The sequence below is a fragment of the Electrophorus electricus genome, chromosome 3 (genome assembly GCF_041902795.1).
Source record: "Electrophorus electricus isolate QZ-2024a chromosome 3, ASM4190279v1, whole genome shotgun sequence".
Taxonomy (NCBI): domain Eukaryota; kingdom Metazoa; phylum Chordata; class Actinopteri; order Gymnotiformes; family Gymnotidae; genus Electrophorus; species Electrophorus electricus.
The window spans coordinates 149636-169594 of NC_137499.1; the positions used below are offsets into that span (position 1 = coordinate 149636).

The 19959-nt window shown below is 45.0% G+C and overlaps 1 protein-coding gene across 9 annotated transcripts in view; it reads left to right on the plus strand.

Annotated features, from left to right (window-relative positions):
* The window catches only part of vps13c (vacuolar protein sorting 13 homolog C), a 47594-nt gene that overhangs the window by 24801 nt on the left and 2834 nt on the right, over nt 1-19959 (plus strand). For 8 of the 9 annotated variants that reach the window (XM_081708590.1, XM_081708597.1, XM_035533099.2 and 5 more), the window contains 36 exons: nt 157-281; nt 434-594; nt 837-1102; nt 1342-1562; nt 1930-2022; nt 2113-2478; nt 2577-2666; nt 2846-3001; nt 3688-3952; nt 4256-4416; nt 4664-4785; nt 4920-5217; nt 5839-6228; nt 6647-6751; nt 6832-6996; nt 7200-7325; nt 7652-7785; nt 7940-8066; nt 8520-8755; nt 9111-9255; nt 9342-9482; nt 10068-10149; nt 10254-10323; nt 10644-10755; nt 11131-11244; nt 11416-11549; nt 11653-11734; nt 11863-11976; nt 12152-12227; nt 12319-12482; nt 12834-12879; nt 13055-13178; nt 16875-16989; nt 18352-18443; nt 18771-18894; nt 19047-19127. In XM_081708590.1, the coding sequence (XP_081564716.1) occupies nt 157-281; nt 434-594; nt 837-1102; nt 1342-1562; nt 1930-2022; nt 2113-2478; nt 2577-2666; nt 2846-3001; nt 3688-3952; nt 4256-4416; nt 4664-4785; nt 4920-5217; nt 5839-6228; nt 6647-6751; nt 6832-6996; nt 7200-7325; nt 7652-7785; nt 7940-8066; nt 8520-8755; nt 9111-9255; nt 9342-9482; nt 10068-10149; nt 10254-10323; nt 10644-10755; nt 11131-11244; nt 11416-11549; nt 11653-11734; nt 11863-11976; nt 12152-12227; nt 12319-12482; nt 12834-12879; nt 13055-13178; nt 16875-16989; nt 18352-18443; nt 18771-18894; nt 19047-19127 (5423 nt within the window). Of the gene's footprint in view, nt 1-156; nt 282-433; nt 595-836; nt 1103-1341; nt 1563-1929; nt 2023-2112; nt 2479-2576; nt 2667-2845; nt 3002-3687; nt 3953-4255; nt 4417-4663; nt 4786-4919; nt 5218-5838; nt 6229-6646; nt 6752-6831; nt 6997-7199; nt 7326-7651; nt 7786-7939; nt 8067-8519; nt 8756-9110; nt 9256-9341; nt 9483-10067; nt 10150-10253; nt 10324-10643; nt 10756-11130; nt 11245-11415; nt 11550-11652; nt 11735-11862; nt 11977-12151; nt 12228-12318; nt 12483-12833; nt 12880-13054; nt 13179-16874; nt 16990-17224; nt 17922-18351; nt 18444-18770; nt 18895-19046; nt 19128-19959 lie in introns of those variants that run through there. The other variant, XM_081708612.1, reaches the window with a different exon arrangement.

The window sequence follows — 19959 nt, forward strand, 5'->3', positions numbered from 1 at the left end:
CCTGGCCTTTAATAGACTGATGAGAGAGTGGACTGATGTGAGTATGCAAATGTGTGCCTGTTCCTCTGAGCATGGTTTGTGTCTCCTTTGTCGAGGTGAGCATATGGTGTGTGTGTGTCTGTTCCTCTGAGCCTGGTATGTGTCTCCTTTGTCCAGGTGAGCATGGTGTGGAGAAGCAACCAGAAAGCAAGTCCACAGAGGCTGAGCTGGTGGAGAGTGTGAAGTTCAGTTTCAATGTTGAATCTCTGGGTCTGGTACTTTACAGCAATGATCCCACACAGGTGTGTGTGTGTGTGTGTGTGTGTGTGTGTGTGTGTGTGCGCGTGCGCGCGCGTGCGTGCGTGTTTCATTCATAACCAGTGTTACTGTTTTGTGGTGTACATGCATTTTTGTTTGATAGCTGTGTGAATGAATCTCTGCCTGTGTGCTGTAGGCTGGTGTTCACCAGGAGGACTTGTGTCTAGGGGAGTTTATGCTCTGTAAGATGAAGGCTACTGGGAAGATGTTTAATAACAGCAGTCTGGAGGTTTCCACCATCCTCACCACCTGCAGCCTGGATGACAGGAGAGCCAACGTTGAAAGAGTCACATCCAGGTGGTGCACACATACATTCTCTCTCGCATGCACACGTAGACACTCACATGCATGGACATGCACGCACACACAGTATGGACTAGCACACACACATTTCAATATAGTGTATTATTTCACTTGTCAAATTATCCATTTAAATTATGCATCTCCATATTACATGATTGGAAGTCAGTTAAAAATGTAGATTTTTTTCCCCCCCATTTCCCCTAGTCAGAGTGTCTCTGTGTCTGATTGGCTGTCAGGATGCTGGGGAGGCGTGATGAAGAGAGTTCTGATGCCATGATAGACGTGACGTTCTCGCAGTGTGCAGACGAGCGTTCGGTGGTGGCTGTGCTGCAGAAACTCTACCTCTGTGCCAGCGTGGAGTTCCTCATGGCTGTGGCGGACTTCTTTATACAGGCCCTGCCCCAGGCCCCGCCCCTGCCATCAACCACAATGCTGGACAAACCCAGCCACCTGTCACTCAAACAGCTCTCAGAGAGACAGGGCCAGGCAGAGCCCAGTGCAGGTAGCAGCATACACAGCTAACACCTTCTCACACACACACACACACACGCACACACTCCTGCTCACACCATCACACACACTTAGACAGTATCACTCAGTCTCTCCACAAAGATTCTGCCGAATGCCGCGAATATGAACAGAAGCGTGTTAAATGTCTGTGCGGCACATTTCTGCAGTTCTGTGTGTGCGTTATTACACATGTCTCTGTGAGGAGAGACCTTCACTGGAGTTTTGTGTTAGCTGTGTCTCAGAGGACCAGGCTGCGAGCCGTCATGGTGGACCCTGAGGTGGTGTTTGTGGCCAGTCTGGTGAAGGCGGAGTCACCTGCACTAGTCTCCTCCTTCCAGTGTGATGTCAGTGTTGTCATGCAGCAGGACACCCAGCTGACGGCCAACGTGAGGGGCCTCAAGGTTCTGGCCTGCCCCTTCATCAGGAAGAAGGACAGCAAGGCTGTCACCACTGTACGTCTGCACCTCCACCTGTTATTACACCTCCACAAATTACACCCACCTGCTATTACACTTCCACCTGCTATTACACTTCCACCTGCTATTAAACCTCCACCTGTTATTATACCCACATATTACACCTCCACCTGTTATTACACCTCCACCTATTACATCCACCTGTTTTTACACCTCCACCTATTACACCCACCTGTTATTACACCTCCACCTATTATTACACAACAGTCATGCACATATACAATAGTCATGCATATTCAAACACTGATTTCATATTGATATCACATTTGCTGATGAATTAAACATTTTTTTGTCTGTACTATAGTATTCTTAGTTGTTATTCATTATGTTTCTAATATTTCAGGTGCTCAGACCATGTTCTGTTGTGTTGGAGGCCAGAAAGTCAGGACACGCCCCGCTGACGGGCTCCGTGACTGTACAGGAGGTCATCGTGAAGGTGAGCTGCAGTCCTGCAGTGATTGGTTGTCAGCGCGGGCGGGACGGTGTCGATCTCTGGACTTCCCTCCTTCTCCCTGCGTGTTCTCAGGTCTCCCCAGTGATCCTCAACACCGTGATGACCATAACTGCAGCCATGACTCCCAAACCCCTTCAGGAGCAGACTGAGAAGACTGAGGACGTGTGCTCCCTGTGGGCTGTGAGGAACATCTACTCCTGCAACCACTGGTTCCTGGGCGTGGAGAGTGCGACCGAGGCTGTCGAGAACTTCCGTGAGGCGGACAGCAGCAGCCAAGAGGGCGAGAGCTTCAAGGTGGAGGTGAAGGTGGTGCAGGTGACTGTGGAGTCGGGCCAGGGTCACCGCACCACCCCTCTGCTGCTGGCTGAGTCCTCCTTCAGCGGCTGTGCCAGGAACTGGTCTTCCCTCCTCAGCCTGTCTGCGGATATGACGCTGGAGGTGTGTGTGTGTGTGTGTGTGTGAGAGAGAGAGAGAGAGAGAGAGAGCTGTAATCTGGTCTGGTGAGGTGCTTTGTATTGACCTCTGCTGTGTTTCAGGTGAACTACTTTAATGAGACTCATGCAGTGTGGGAGCCCTTCATAGAGAGAGTGGACAACGGTACACGGCGCTGGAACCTCACAGTGGAGGTGCTGCTCCACCTTACTTACCTTTCCTATACTGGTCGTTTTACGTTTCTTGTAGTCATCATTTACTGAGGTTTGGGGTGTGTCTTCTTTGTCTTCTTGTGTTCTTGGAGTTTGTCTCTCTGTTCTGTCTTTACTTGTCTTCCATTTCGAACTGCCTTGAGTTTTGTGTCTGTGTGTAGATGAAGACGAACCCTGTTCGGGACAAGAGTCCTGTTCCTGGTGATGACTTCATAATGCTGCCTGATCCGTGCACTGCCATCAGCATCTGCTCCAAAGACACTATGAACATCACAGTGTCCAAGTGCTGTCTAAACGTCTTCCATAACCTTGCCCAGGTAAACCCTAACCCTAGTCGTTAACCCTAACCTTAGTCGTTAACCCTAACCCTAGTCCTTAATCCTAACCTTAGCCGTTAACCCTAACCCTAGTCCTTAATCCTAACCCTAGTCGTTAACCCTAACCCTAGTCCTTAACCCTAACCCTAGTCCTTAACCCTAACCTTAGTCCTTAACCCTAACCTTATCTGTTAATCCTCATCCTAGTCCTTAATCCTAACCCTAGTTGTCCCTCTGAAGATTAATGTAAGGTTGGGTATTAGTTTTCTTCTCACTTCCATCTGGGAAACGGGACAGAACTGCTGGTACTCGGACCACAAGATTCAGAGACAGTTTTGGTCAGATGGCTCAATATTCACTATATTTCCCTTATTATTTTATTTTCTGGACTTTTAATGAAGAGATTTGACTCGAAGTCTGTTCAGTTAGAATTAGTGTCACCTGATTCCAGAGAGTTTAATCACAGACTTGAGTACATTAAACCTGCTCTTAGCTGTCCTGCTCTCAATCAGACCTTATGTGTTAATGCATATAAATAAATAAATCAGATTTGACTGTACACTGTTTCAGCATGCCAAAACTTTACACACAGATTATGTACCGTGAATAACAAAACAAAATATTCCATGGATAAAATATTCCGTAGTTTTCATGTGTGTTGCGTTTTCTTGGGGCTTGATTGACAGGCTTTCTCTGAGAGCACTGCATCCACTTTCGATCCCACTGTGAAGGAAAAGGCTCCGTTCACCATCCGGAATGCTCTGGGAATTCCTCTCCTCATCCAGCACAGTGCTAATCTCTGTATGGTCAAGCCATCTGCTAAAGGCAAAGTGCATGAGGTGGCAGTGGGAGAGAGCGTGGACCTGGAGTACTCTATCTTTGAGTCTTCCTCAAGGGGAAAGCTGTCAGCACTGCAGAGACAGGAGAGCTGTCTGTTCAACCTCAGCATCGGTGGGCGTCTCCTAATCATAGTCCTAATCCTAATCTCGTGTGGGAATGCTGTTATCTGTTTAGTGGTTTCAAATCCTTTTCCCTGCTGCATGTCTGATGATGGTATTTAGCTCAAAAACAAGTATGCACGTCACAGCCTTCCTCTCTGGAAACATGTAGAACAACCAATTTAGATAAATCTGAATATACAGATGATCCTGAATTCATCATTTAAATCTGCCAAATCTAAGGTTGGATCGGTGGTCCTGCTGTGCTGGTGTGGGAATGTATGACCCTCTGACTGTGTGTGTGGTGGGTGTGCAGTGCCGGTGGGCTACAGTGAGATCTCCAGCGTCCCCGTGGATAAGCCTGGACGGCGGCTCTATAATGTGCGCCAGCCGGGCGCCGCACAGGCCGTGTCTGTGCTGCTGCAGATCAATGCCTCAGACGGCAACAAAGTGATGACCGTGCGATCGCCGTTACAGGCAAGTGTGTGGAGAACCCAAGAACCCCGATAAGCAGTGCTGATAGTGAGGGAGACGAGCAGGGTTACTTAACAGGGTCTCATCTACAAATGACATGACCTTGAGGTGGAGTGCTTATTATTATTATTATTATTATTATTATTATTATTAAGTGTTTTAGAATGAAACTTTAAGTCTAATCTGTACATAATGCAGAAGTAACTAAAATGGTATTGATGCTAATGTTGTTTTCTTTGGTCTGTTGTAGATAAAGAATCATTTCTCTGTGCCTTTTGCTGTTGTGAAGTTCTCACCAGAGATGGGTGGATTGCTTAATGTGGGTGTTGCTGAACCACAGAAAGAGTTTCATGTCACGCTGGACACTTACAGGTATGGAAGTTGTGATACAAGTAGTCATATAGTTAATAGAAATACAAACATATGAGCTATGTTGTGTGTGTAACTGCAGTGGTGTGTTGTAGATGTAAGTTGTGTGTGTGTGTAACTGCCATGGTGTGTTGTAGGTCTCAGCTGTTCCTGTTGCCCGTGGGGTCTCTGGAGGGGTTCTACAGCGAGTCGACCACGTGCATTACCTGGAAGGAGCAGGTGCATGTCAGCTCAGAGGTGCGTTCTGTCCTGCAGTGTCCCGCGCGGGACAGCAGCTGCTTGCCGCTGGTTATTACCGCGCTGGCAGTGCCCGACGTCCTGCGACACATCTCCAGTCAGGGCGAGGACGACTGGGACCCTGCGTATGTGATTCATCTGCACCCTGCCATCACACTGCGGAACCTGCTACCATACACCCTACGTTACCTGCTGGAGGTACTGCGCCCACACAGTCCGTCCGTGTGCTCTGACCTCGTGGCTGCGTGAGACTTTAAAAGCTGCCTAACGCTCTGTTTGACGACGTTTGTAGGGCACATGCACATTTAAATCTGTGTCTTAATTAGGTGGACAGGAATACTTACACGTGTCACCAGGTGGGAGGAGTGGCACAGCAGGGGGCGGGGCATTTAAACTCTACTGGTGCAGCAAGTACATCTGTTTCCTCATTTGTAAAGTTTTTCCGGCATGTTGTCATTGCACTGTGTCACACTCTGCATGGGATTAAAGTGTGCACTGACCGGGAAAATGCAAACATTTTAGCCATGCCCTCACATGCATTGTGCCATGCCCACATGTGCCTGGAACATGCCCATTTGTGCCAGAGCCACACCCACACGTGCCAGGGCCACAGTTCAATTACTGTGCTCGTTGCTGTCACCCTGCTGCAAGTACACTTGGAAACCACTTGTAGAATATCTCAATAATAATTGATTCCTTTTGTTACCATTTCTGTCTACTACTAGAAAATGTACATCATTTGTAAGTGGGCCACGTTTGATACTGTGTTGGTTATGAAGCGCCGTGTAGTTCCCATCGCTGCCTGTGTGCCCCCCTCAGGGTTCAGCAGAGTCCCACGAGCTACAGGAAGGCATCAGCGCCGACATCCTGAACGCACGACTCAGCGGCCAGCTCATGGAGCTGGTGCTGGTGGGGTACCAGGGCCGCACCTGGACCAGTCATGTGCAGGTCAGCGAGGCCATGGCTGAGTTCTCACCTGTCTGCTTCACCAGCGACACTAGTGAGCAGCTTAGCGTGGATCTGTGTGTCCACGTGACGCGTGGGGCGGGCAGGCTTGTCCTCTCTGTCTTCAGCCCATACTGGATCATCAACAAGACGTCCCGCGTGCTGCAGTACCGTGCGGACGACGCGTATGTTAAGCACCCGGCCGACTTCCGTGATGTCATCTTGTTCTCCTTCAAGAAGAAGAACATCTTCAGCAAAAACAAAGTGAGTGTGATGCCATGCAGAAGCTTGTAGACTGTGGCCAAACACCACCACATTGGAGATGTGAGCGCACCACCTAGTGGCAGTGCATATGTGTGCAATATCTGCCCACACTATATCATGAGGAGACTGTTGGTGTTATCTGCAAGATATTTAGGTTTAAGCAACTTCAAAGCTGAAACAAAATCCATCCAAGTAACCAAGCTTGATGTGAAGTCTTCAACACTATCTCCCTTTTGTGTCTCCCTTTTCTATATGGATGGTTTTAGTGTTTTCCCTTTTTTGAAGGTTTGAAAAGAAGAAAATGAAGACAGTGAATGATTCCCATCAAACTAGAAAACACTTGCAAAATGTGTAAGTCTGAAGTAGCTTGTTTGGATGTGTGTGTGGTTCAGTGATGTGATGATTCTCTTCCTCACAGCTACAGCTGTGCGTGTCCACCAGCTCCTGGTCAGATGGCTTCTCTTTGGACACTGTGGGCAGTTACGGTTGTGTCCGCTGCTCAGATAGAACCATGGATTACCTGGTGAGGTGTGAGGTGATGGAAGATGAGTGTGTTTGCGTCGATGTGTGTGTGTGTGGTCTGACTAGATCTGCTTGTTCTAGGTGGGGGTCAGTATTCAGATGAGCAGTTTTAACCTGACTCGTATTGTGACTATGAGTCCCTTCTACACGCTGGTGAACAAGTCCTGCTTTGAGCTGGAGGTGGGGGAGGTGCAAAACGGAAAAGCCCACAGTGGCGGCAAATGGCACTACATCTCCTCCACAGAGGTACACAAACCACAGGCTCTTATTTTGAAGTCATTTCAAAGATTGTCTACAGCGGGTTTCATGTAATTAGTGTGTTTATACATGTGTGTATGATGTGTGTATGCATGTCTTTGTGTGTGTGCGTGCATGCCTGCGTGTGTGTGTGTGTGTGTCTGTGTGTGTGTGTGTATGCATGTCTTTCTGTGTGTGCGTACGTGCTGCAGTGCCTTCCCCTATGGCCAGAGTCCAGTACAGGAAGGTTGTGTGTCCGAGTGGTGGGTTCTGAATCTGCCTCTAAGTCTTTCTTCTTCAACAAGCAGGATAATGGCACTCTACTCAGCATGGAGCAGGTACAGGGGGTGGGGTGTGTGAGTGGGGCGGGGTTACACCAGGTTGCCACTGTTGGGCCCCTGAGCAAGACCCCTAACCTTCAATTACTCAAGTTATGTTTAGTCAGAATTGTAATTCAGCTAAATGCTGTATCTGTAAATGTAACTGTTATCTCTATGCAACTGCTGCTCTCAGTTAAATAGAATAACATAAAGATACATTTGATTTGCATTTGCAAAACATCTCTCATTCACTACGGGCTCAACTAAAGAATTTATTCGTAGCTCTGAAGGCCTCATGCAGAGTTACTCCCCACAAGCTGACAGCTGTGTGTCTTTGCTCACAGTATGGCGGCATCATTGTGGATGTGAACATTTCGGACCACTCCACTGTGGTCAGCTTCTCGGATTACTATGAGGGTGCAGCTCCTGCTCTGCTCGTCAACCACACGCCATGGGTCACCATCTCCGTCAGACAGAGGTCAGCACATCCTACTGAACACCAGCTCGCTGCTGTATTCAGGATTCATCTCCCAGAATGCTCTCAGTCACTGTTCTGTTAACTGGTCTGTGCTGTGTGTGTGTGTGTGTGTGTGTGTGTGTGTGTGTGTGTGTGTGTGTGTGTGTGTGTGCAGTGGCTGTGAAACGAGTCGGGAGCTGAACCCTGGTGAGTCTCTGCTCTTTGCCTGGAACGACCCTGCAGGCGAACGCAAGCTGTGCTGGACCAGTCAAGGCCACAGTGGAGAACTCGACCTGCTGAAGGTGAGTGAACATGACTCAACACCACACACTCCTCAACACCATTCGCCACTCCTCAACACCACACACTGCTTAATACTATGTGATACTCAATACTATATGGTACTCCGTCTGATACCTCACAGGCTGCTTAACACCTGCTCTTTAAGTGTGATGGCCATTCTGCTATAATAGTAAATGTCCAAACATCTGATAAATATAGCAGCCCATTTGGCTTTACTTAAAAAAATAAATATTTTATAGTGGTGCTATAAAAAGGTTTCCTTTGTTTGTTCTACATTTCTGAACACAGCAAATAAAAAAGAAATCTATACTAAAGGCATTACTATAAAGCTCTGACGTGTTTTACACTCCGTGTGTATGTGGGACGTGACCATCGATCGTTGCAGTTTCAGGCAGCGTGGGTGATGTGGGCGTTGTACTGAGATGTGGCTGTGTTGGTTGGGTGGTTTGTAGGATGAGTGCGGGCAGTTTGCGTATGACGGCCTGGCGCAGGTACACTGGGTTTCCTTCCTGGATGGACGCCAACGTGTGCTACTCTTCACCGAAGATGTCGCTGTGGTAACCAAAGCTCGGCAGGCTGAGGAACTGGAGCAGTTCCAGCAGGAAGTGACCGTGTCACTGCAAAATCTGGGTCTGTCCCTCATCAACAACGACCACAAACAGGAAATCGCATACGTGGGCATCACCAGGTAAAGAGAAGCCCCCCCACCTCCACCCACGCCAGCTCCACCCCCCGGGGTTTTAACATCAGATGATGCAACCGATGGACCCCATATACAAATGAAGGAAATGAGTAAAAGTAATGGTGACTGTAGAAGTGTTTGTTCTTACTGAGAATGAAACCCAAAACAAGAATAAAGGATATTGAAAATGTGTTTAGGGGATGTGTGATTGTGGTAGTTGAAACAGCAAGACAGACCAACTTGGACAGAATGAGCCGTAGTGACTACAGATGAAAACCTTAACAAAGATATCTGAAGAAAAAAAAAGACCACAGAGACTTGCAGGTTAATGAAGTTACAAGTTAATTTAATTTCTGTTTAGTTCTGGTGTGGTTTGGGAGATGAGACCAAAAAACCGTTGGAAGTCATTTAACTGTAAGAACATCAGTCTTCTGGAGAGGGCTTACCAGGACCATGTCAGTGGAATTACAGAACCAGGCTGGGTCAAACTGGAAACTGGGCTAGAGGTGACGACATTGGGCCATTCCTTCACAAACACACTGTGGCATTTAATAGGTCAGAGTGTAAGTGTATGTGTGTGTGCGTTAATCAGGTGAACTTTGCAAGGATTCCTATGTTGATGAGACACCCATTCTCCTGCTCCATTCGGAGGAACTTCCTGTCTGGTATCCACGTGGAGCTGAAGCAGTCTCCACACCAGAGGAGCCTCCGTGCCCAGCTCCACTGGCTGCAGGTAATGTATAGCATGGTGGGAAGAGCACAAAGCAAAGCCTCACAAAGCCAGATGAAAGCCCTAGTGGGCTTGTCCAGATACTAACGGGAGCAAGTGACTCCCTGCCAGTCCGTGTGGTCTGTGTTGGGTCCTCTGGTACCACAGATGGCACTGAGAGAAAACTTGCTTTGGAAAGAAACTTGCCTTACAAGAAACTTTACAGCTGCTGGAATAAGCTACCTCAGGTGGCTGTTTGCAGAGCTTGTGAACACCAGGTCGAGCAGGTCAAAGTTGAAGGTTCAGCTCCCAGGGAGCACTTCCAAAGCCATGCTGCTAAACATACAAGCTTTTCTGGAGCAGGGAGTCTGCCAAAAGTTACAGGGCCCCCTATCACATGGGCCCCCCGTCCTCATTCCACAGGTGCAAAGCATGTATCTTAGACTGAACTCAGGAAAATGAGCATGAATTTAGTCAGATTACTAGAAATAACATTTTTGTCTCTCTACACTCTTGTAATAAATCATGTGATCAACTACTTACATAATGCACTGAAATACTGCACACACAATTCTTGCACTCATATATGTGTGTGTGTGTGTGTTTCAGGTGGATAACCAGCTCCCAGGAGCCATGTTCCCCATCGTTTTTCATCCTGTCCCACCACCCAAGTCTGTTGCCCTGGACTCAGGTGTGGTGTCATGGGGTCCTGGCTGTGTATGTTTGCGTGTTGTATACATCAGCTCCACAGGGACTAATTACACATCTGTTGATGTTTCATTTGTGTGTGTTCAGAGCCAAAGCCCTTTATTGATATGAGCATCATCACAAGATTTAACGAACACAGCCAAGTGATGCAGTTTAAGTAAGTCCTGCTTTATTTTAGCCTTTATACCCCTCTAATACTCAGCCTTTACACCCCTCTAATACTCAGCCTTTACACCCCTCTAATACTCAGCCTTTACACCCATCTAATACTCAGCCTTAATATCCCTCTAATACTCAGCTTTAATACCCCTCTAATACTCAATCTATATGCTCCTCTAATACTCAGCCTTTCCCTGCAGCTCATTACTACACATCATAATTAAATTATTCTTACCTTTTCCATTTTACTTACAGTTGCTTCTAAAGTATGAACCAAGTTTGAAGGGTGTGTGTGTGTGGGTGTGGGTGTTTGTACAGGTACTTCATGATGCTAGTGCAGGAGATGGCTGTTAAGGTTGATCAGGGCTTTTTGGCAGCGGTCCTGGCTCTCTTTACACCTGTTACTGACACCCAGGAGGACAAACAGAAGGTGTGTGTGGGAACACAGGCCATGCAGACTCGCTGCTCTATGTCAGTAGAAGGGAAAGTGCAGTGAAGGTTCCTTTGGTGGAAATGGTTCAGTGGCACTGTATGTTGAAGTCATGAAAAACACCGCCCCCTGCTGGGCTGATTGAGAACTACTTGGATTCAATAATAAGAACGTTGTTATTTACAATAATATATGATTTACAATTATAAAATACACCTGTGTATTTTAAAAAGAAAGAAAGTGAGATAAATTGAGTTAATGTGCATATATCAGAGAAATAGAATATAAATAGTTGTTTGTATGTATTGATAGTTGCTGTATCACTGTGCAGACTGCCCTGTGTCTGTGTGCAGACTAACCTGTGTCTGTGTGCAGACTGCCCTGATTGAGAGAGACCTGGAGGCCCTGCAGGCTCAGCTGATGGAGAGCTCCATTAACGACACATCAGGCCTCAGCTTCTTTGAGCACTTCCACATCTCCCCCATTAAAGTGAGACGCCGAGCTGTTCCACGTTAAACACAGCCAGTGCCCTCTCAATACCTATACTGTGTGTAGAATGCCAAGCTGTGTGTGTGTGTGTGTGTGTGTGTGTGTGTGTGTGTGTGTGTGTGTGTGTGTGTGTGTGTGTGTGTGTGTGTGTGTGTGTGTGTGTGTGTATAGCTCCATCTGAGTCTGTCTCTGGGCTCCAGTGGAGAGGACCATCAGGAGGGTGATATGGTTGCGATCCAGTCAGTCAATCTTCTTCTTAAAAGTATTGGTGCAACGCTTACTGATGTAGATGACCTCATCTTTAAGTGAGTATCACAGTTCAGACATTATGAGCCTATTAAACTCCTGTTCTTATGAGTTACAACAGAAATGCGTTGTCAACTGTCCATTTTGGGTTACTGTTTGCAGACTGGCTTGCTTTGAGGTGAAGTATCAGTTCTACCGCAGAGAGAAACTGATGTGGGCCGTGATTAGACATTACAGTGAACAGGTCAGATTTTTCTCATACGCACACATTCTCACACGTGCACATTCTCATATACACACACACATGAACACACACCCACACACACCCATCTTATTTATTGTAGCTGTCTTTTCCCTTCTGCGGCCATGTAGTTCCTGAAGCAGATGTACGTGCTTGTCTTGGGCTTGGATGTGCTGGGGAACCCATTCGGTCTGATCCGGGGGCTCTCAGAGGGGGTGGAGGCATTCTTCTATGAGCCTTTCCAGGTCTGAAAGTCCATCATTCATCTTTCTTTGGGGGTGGTATAGAGGGTGTCCTGTAGGGGGAGGTGTGGGTGGTGTGGTGTTTTCTAGAGGCTTTAGTTTTGATGAGTTCTGTCTGCTCACAAGTGAGCTAAGATTGAGACATGTCGTTGGTCTTCACTCTCTGTCCTTTAATTAGGGGGCTGTTCAGGGGCCTGAAGAGTTTGCAGAAGGGTTTGTCATTGGTGTGCGTAGTCTGTTAGGGCACACAGTGGGTAAGTCTCACACACACACATACACAAACAAATACACACACACACCCTTTTATGCGCATTACAAACCCAGACATGCCTCCTTGTCCTGTAGGGGGTGCCGCTGGGATGGTGTCTCGTATAACAGGTTCAGTGGGGAAAGGTCTAGCAGCCATCACCATGGACAAGGAGTACCAGCAGAAACGCAGGGAGGAGATGAACAGACCTCCCCGAGACTTTGGAGACAGTTTGGCCAAGGGGGGCAAAGGCCTTCTGAAGGTATGCAGACTCACCCTAACCCTGGACACAGTCTGTCTGTGTGTGTGTCTGTGTCTGTGTGTGTGTGTGTGTGTGTGTGTCTGTGTGTGCGCCTGAGTGTGCATATGTGTACTGTAGCAGTGACCAGGATGTTTTTGCCTTATATAATGAAACAGTTTTTCATATTCACATGAATATTACTGTTTGCTGTGAATATTTATTGTTGTTTACAGGTCTGTTATTTCAGCAATAAGGAACACATTAGCTGGACATTTCAATGTGGCTCAAAGCCACACTCCATCTTTTGAGATGGAGATCTAGCAGGTCAGGGTGGATAGTGTCTGAAGAGTGTCTCTGTGGTTTTCCTCACAGGGAGTGGTAGGAGGAGTGACAGGGATTGTTACCAAGCCTGTGGAGGGTATGACTAATCACAGCAACTTCATACAACCCCAGCTAATCTCAGATGAGCATGACTAATCCCAACCATTCATGAATAGTAGACATATCTGGTCATGCAGGCCTCATACTCAGCTGTATGTATATGAAGGGTCACAGCCCAGATGGTTTTTGACTGGCTGTGCTCACTGGTTTAGGGGCAAAGCGAGAGGGTGCGGCTGGATTCTTTAAGGGGATTGGTAAGGGCTTGGTGGGCGTGGTCACCCGCCCTACAGCAGGCATCGTGGACATGGCCAGCAGCACCTTTCAAGGGATCCAGAGGTTAGACAACCCACACACACACACACACACACACACACACACACACACACACACACACACGAAGGGGTCCAGAAGTTAGACAACCCTAACCCATATAACACACACACACACATCTATAACACACATACACACACACATAATACACACACACATAATACACACATCTATAACACACATACACACACACACACACACACACACACATAACACACACACACACACACACACACATAACACACACATCTATAACACACACACCCATCTATAACACACACACACCCATCTATAACACACACCACACATGCATCTATAACACACACACATCTATAACACACACACACACACACATAATACACCCATCTATAACACACACATACACACACACAAATAACACACACACACATAACACACACACACACTTTTTGGTGTTGGGTTTGTTTTTCTGTGTTTTTACTAATTTTGTGGCTTTCTTTTAATACCTGAATATGTTTTGTGTGTGTGCGTGTGTGCGTGTGTGTGTGTGTGTGTATGTGTGTGTGTATGTGCATACAGCTGGTGAAATAAGTATTGAACACGTCACCAATTTTTTAAGTAAATATATTTCTAAAGGTGCTATTGACATGAAAGTCTCACCAGATGTTGGTAACAACCCATCAAATTCACACATGCAAAGAAATGAAACCATAGATGTCCATACATTATGTGTAATAATGAGAAATGACACAGGAAAAAGTATTGAACACATGAAGAAAGAGAGGTGCAAAAAGCCATGAAAAGTCATGACACCAGATGAAATCTATCAGTAATTAGAAAGCAATCCTGTTACTTAGTGCAAATTAATATCAGCTGGTTCAACTGCTGGCCTATAAAAAGGTGTCTCATTACCAAGGTGCCACACAAGAAACATCTCATGATGGGTAAAACCTGTGAGCTCTCTCAAGACCTTCACAACCTTATTGTTGCAAAACATACTATGGCATTGGTTACAGGAGAATTTCTAAACTACTGAACGTTCCAGTGAGCACTGTTGGGGCCATAATCCGGAAGTGGAAAGAACATCATTTCACCATAAACCGGCCACGACCAGGTGCTCCCCGCAAGATCTCAGACAGAGGAGTGAAAATAATTATCAGAAGAGTTGTCCAAGAGCCAAGGACCACCTATGGAGAGCTACAGAAAGACCTGGAATCAGCAGGTACAGTTGTTTCAAAGAAAACAATAAGTAATACACTCAACCTCCATGGCCTGTATGCACGCTCTCCACGCAAGACTCCATAACTGAAGAAAAAGCATGTTGAAGCACGTTTAAAGTTTGCTCAACAACATTTAGACAAGCCTGTGAAATACTGTGAAGCCTGGGAGAATATAGTCTGGTCAGATGAAACCAAAATTGAACTCTTTGGATGCCATAATACACACCATGTTTGGTGGTCAAAAGGCACTGCATATCACCCCAAAAACACCATACCAACAGTGAAGTTTGGAGGTGGGAACATCAGGTTGTGGGGCTGTTTTCAGCATACGGCACTGGCACGCTTCATATAATTGAAGGAAGGATGAATGGACAAATGTACCGAGATATTCTTGTTAAAAATCTGCTGCCATCTACCAGGAAGATGAAGATGAAACGAGGGTTGACATTTCAGCTAGACAATGATCCCAGACACACAGCCAAGGAAACTTTCAATTGGTTTCAGAGAAAGAAAATAAAGCTGCTAGAATGGCCCAGCCAACCACCTGACCTGAACCCAACTGAACATCTATGGAAGGAACTAAAGCTCAGAGTTTATAGAAGGAGCCCACAGAACCTTCAGGATTTGAAGAGTGTTTGTGTGGAAGAATGGGCCAAAATCACACATGAGCAATGCATGCGACTAGTTTCTCCATACAGGAGGCGTCTTGAAGTTGCCATCACCAAATAAGGCTTTTGTATGAAGTATTAAATAAATTTAAGTAAGTGTGTTCAATACTTTTTCCCTGTGTCATTTCTCATTATTACACATAACTTAATTTATGGACATCTATGGTTTGATGTGTTGATACTTATTTCACCCGCTGTACGTGTTACTCACTGAGTTCAGTACTACTGTGTGTGTGTGTGTGTGTGTGTGTGTGTGTGTGTGTGTGTGTGTGTGCGCGCGCGCGCATGTGTGTGTGCATTTATATGATGCCATTAATTTGTTTGGAGAGGGGCAATTTAAACACATAAGAACAAAGTCAATGGTCTTTCACACACACACTGTACTTTCACACACTGTAGACCTTCACACACTGTAGAGTTGGGATTTCCGTCTACCTGTTGCATATATACCTGCTGGCATGAGTGTTTTTCCCTGCAGGGAAGGAAATGCTATCAAGGTAAGCATTGCATCGTGGGTAGTGGAGGATGCAGGCTGTTGCACAGTGCATTTTTGTCCATTATTCTGAATATGAAAGCCTCCAGCAAAGGTAACTGTTTGAACCTACATGTGCTCCACCCCCCATCACGATAACATGGTCTCTGACGACATCTCCACCTTTGTTGGAGTGTGTTGATCAGGCTGACACATAGAGAAGAGCAGAGAAGTGCTACAGTAAAGAAACACACACAGACACACACACACGTAAACACACTCCCGTGACACACACACAAACATAAACACACTCCCATGACACACACACACACACACGTAAACACACGTGGGTGTGTCTCTGTGGGCGTCTGTCTCGGTGGGTGTGTCTGTCTCGGTGGGTGTGTCTCTATGGGTGTATCTGTCTCTCTGTGCCTACTCTGCTCTTCAGTCCCAGAGTCCTGCACGAGATCATTGCCTTGCTTCCCTACTCCACTATAACAGCCCTGCAAGGACTCTTCCAGGACTAACCAGGCACCAGCCTGTCCAGCCAATAGCAGAAGAGCATTGTCATCTCCATGGCAGTTTAGAGACTGTTAACCAATAACACTGACCGCTTTTCCCATCCCCCTGGTCCCCAAGAATTGAGTGGCCAATCAGAACATCATGTTTTACTGTGTGGCTTTTCCATGCGTTTCCTTCACCACACACATCAGAGATGCTCTCTGCTGGTTCTGTGAGATGCATAACCATCCACCACGCTGTACCGTAAACACTTGACCAGTTCACACATGTCCTTTCTGATTATACTGATATCCTTGTTATTCCATGGCTACAAAATAGCGGTAACCTAAGGTGAGAGCACACCAAGATAAAGACTTTTCACACAATAGCATGTTAGATATTTCACACACGATTACAAACTAAGTTGCAAGGGCAATTATGTCACTGAGAAATGTACCACAATAATAATAAGGTGCACTAATGTACCACAGTAATGATAAGGTACACTAATGTAATTCTAATATTAATTATATTTAGCCATACAGTTATTTTACGTTATGGTAATGATATAGTGTAAATATACACACTTATAGACTTCTAATGCCCATATAATGATATAGTATAATATAATGCAATCATTGTACACACACTTAGAGGATAAAATGCACTTCTATACATGGTGACTTTGATATATAATCTGAACACTAAACCTGAGATTTAAATGTTTAAAAATTTCTTATGAACATTCCTACAAGAAAGGCTGCAGACAAGTATAAAGTGACTACACAGTAAAGTCTGATTACTTAGTAAAGTCTGATTACATAGTGAAGTCCAATTCCTGATATTAGGATTTGATTGGCAGGGTGGCGGAGTCGACTGAGGACGTGACCAAGCTGAGGCCGGTCCGACTCATCAGAGAGGACGGGATCATCCGTCCGTACGAGCACCACGAGTCCCACGGCTACGACCTTTTCCAGGTGCGGAGATCCCTCACCTCTCCACCAACCCCACTAACACTAACCCTAATGGATTAACATGTAAGATCTAAAGGCTGGAAATTCCTTAATGTAAACAATGACAACTATAGTGTTTCATCCCTGACCACCTGACCTTTCCTGCCCTGATGTTCTGTTCTCCTGCTCAGCTCTTTATCTTCTTCTGGAGTTAAATATATTCATCCTTTCTTTCCTTTCTTTCATTTGCTACATGCAGCCTGATGAGGAATAATGGGTTTGTGATTCTTAAGGGACCACTAATCTAGGCCCATAGGCACATCTAAGCCACATAGAGGACTTCTGAGTGATAGCACACACGTTGGTGAAGCCAGTGGTTTATTCCTGATCCGTATTCCACTCCTGACTGAGCTGCCTGTTCCTGAATGTTCAGTGATTGTGTTTGTAATGTTGTAGAAATGCTTAATTCATTTGGCGCCTGTCTATCGCTGTTTGTGTTTAGTGGCAGTAGACCTGATTTTGTCTGTAATAATTAGGATTTCTTTCCTGCCAATTTTACTAATTTGCTGGAATTAACCACTTTTTGATTCTGTCTACATTTTAAAACTAGTTTTTGCCAAATCATTTTAAACCCATACATTTTGTGATCTGTGTTTGATATTTCAAACAAATGATATTAAAATCTGGGTTAAAATCTAGGATGAGAGAGAATTTTAAGAAGACACAATCACTTTTAATTTTTCAACTAATTCATATAGCAAGCAACTATGAGATGTTAATTAATCAGTAGATTTGCATATTTTAATAGCAATCTATTAATTGAGAACATTTTATTTTCTATTTTTCTAGTTTTTCTTTGAATTCATATATCCATGTCTAAAATATGTATGTACAAATATTCAAAAATATGTATGTACATGTTGTTTATGCATAATAAATGTGAATTCATGTCAGTATATGTAAGCTTAAAATATCTTTATAAGAAACAATATTTAACAAAGCATGACCAAATTAATGTCTAATGTATTTTCCTATTATATATGCCTACTTTGTAATACCTCATATAACACATTGCGAGGGTGTAATCGTCAGAGTGGCCTTGAGACTGGGCTTTGTTGTTGTGGTGTGTGTGTGTGTGTGTGTGTGTGTGTGTGTGTGTGTGTGTGTGTGTATGATTGTTTTTGTCATACATCTTGCTTGAGTTCAGTGATTTATTATGAATAATCATGATGTCTGTAATAAATGCATCTAGGTGATTATGACGAGAATGTATTTGAATACAAAAAGTTTAAATATGCCAGTTCATTTTGTGTTTGTTTCAATGTCTAACAGTTTGGGAAGCCTTAGGTGTGAGTTTCCACTGGACTGAGTGTGTGTGTTTTTCAGAGGTCAGAGGTTAAACAGCTTGATGGCGAGTTGTTCAGAGAGCACTTTGAATATCCTGGACACAGAAAAACAAACATTATTGTCACCAACAGGTACAAACCCCACACCCAAACTCACACCCGACATACCCCAAATCACTTTAAATCGCACCCACCAACAAGCCTCCAAACATACCGTTAAACTCAACCCCAAACACACTCCAAATCACAATGCAAAACTCACCTTTAAACACATCCTAAAACACTTTAAAATACTCCCATAACTGATCTCATGGCAAGCCATGAGTATTTTACATCTGACCAATGAAACCCACCTTACAGCTCTAAGGACATTTTTATAATTGGGATCTTTCTTCCTTTTTTGTCTTTTCGCACACACAACTCTGTGTGTGTGCGCGTATTTGTGTGTACCTTATGCAGGAGGGTGATGTGTATTAAAGAGATCGACTTGATTGGACATTTTAACAAAGAATGGGAAGTTCAGTTTGACAACTTCCTGAGGCCTCCATATGTTGAAGGAGGAGATCTGAAGATTTATTACAAGGTACCAAATGAAAAAATGTATTATTATAATACTAAATTAATAGGCCAACATTTGTACCAACTGCAATATGAAGGTAATGCATTTCTAATAACTATAACCCAGTAACATGTTAAAATGGCCTCTGACTTCTTTTGTGTTTTCTGTGTGTTTAGGAACAAAACAAACTGAAGATCCTTAAGGATGGACAAGGACCAGTGAGGGTGGTGCACCTTAGACAGACAGACATGGCAGAGGTAAAGACCAGTGAGGGTGATGCACCTGACAGACAAAACAGGGGTTAACCCAAAAGTGCCCTTCTGACCTGCTTGGCAGTAGTCAAATGCCTCATACCTTTATAAAGTGATCATCTATTTTTTCCCCTGTGCAGTTTCAGTTTACATTTGCATTTACAGCGTTTGGCAGACACGCTTATCCAGAGCAACTTACAAAAGTGCTTTGTCATTTCCTCATAGAACACACCCTAGTACAGTACAGTAGGTTAGAGTCCAAGATACCAATGAACTAGAATACTGTAGAAATACAGGGATCACTGCTGATGACTAGAAGTACAAACACATATAAGCTCTATAACAGACAACAATCAGTGCAATAAACGAGTACTAGAGTTTGTTAGTCAACAAAGGAGTAATAAACAATACCCTACAATAAGTACGAGTTTCATTTAGTCAAATTATGGTCAGAGGTCATTTAAATGTTCCACGAGTATATGGGTCTTCAGTCTGCATTTGAAGACTGCAAGGGACTCTGCTGTCCAGACAGCAAGTAGAAGTTCGTTCCACCATCTAGGAGCAGGACAGAAAATAGTCTCGATGCTTGTCTTCCATGAGACTTGAAGCAAGGTATTTCAAGCCAAGCCATACATGAGGTTCTAAGTAGTTGAGGTACGGCTTGGGTTTTGACCATTGACCTGATGTATGAAGGGGCTGGTCCATTTTTGGCTTTTTATGTGAGCAGCAAGGTTTTAAATCTGATGCGTGCAGCTACGGGAAGCCAATGAAGGGAGCGCAGTAGCAGAGCAATGTGTGACCTTCGGAAGATTGAAGACCAGTCATGCAGCTGCATTCT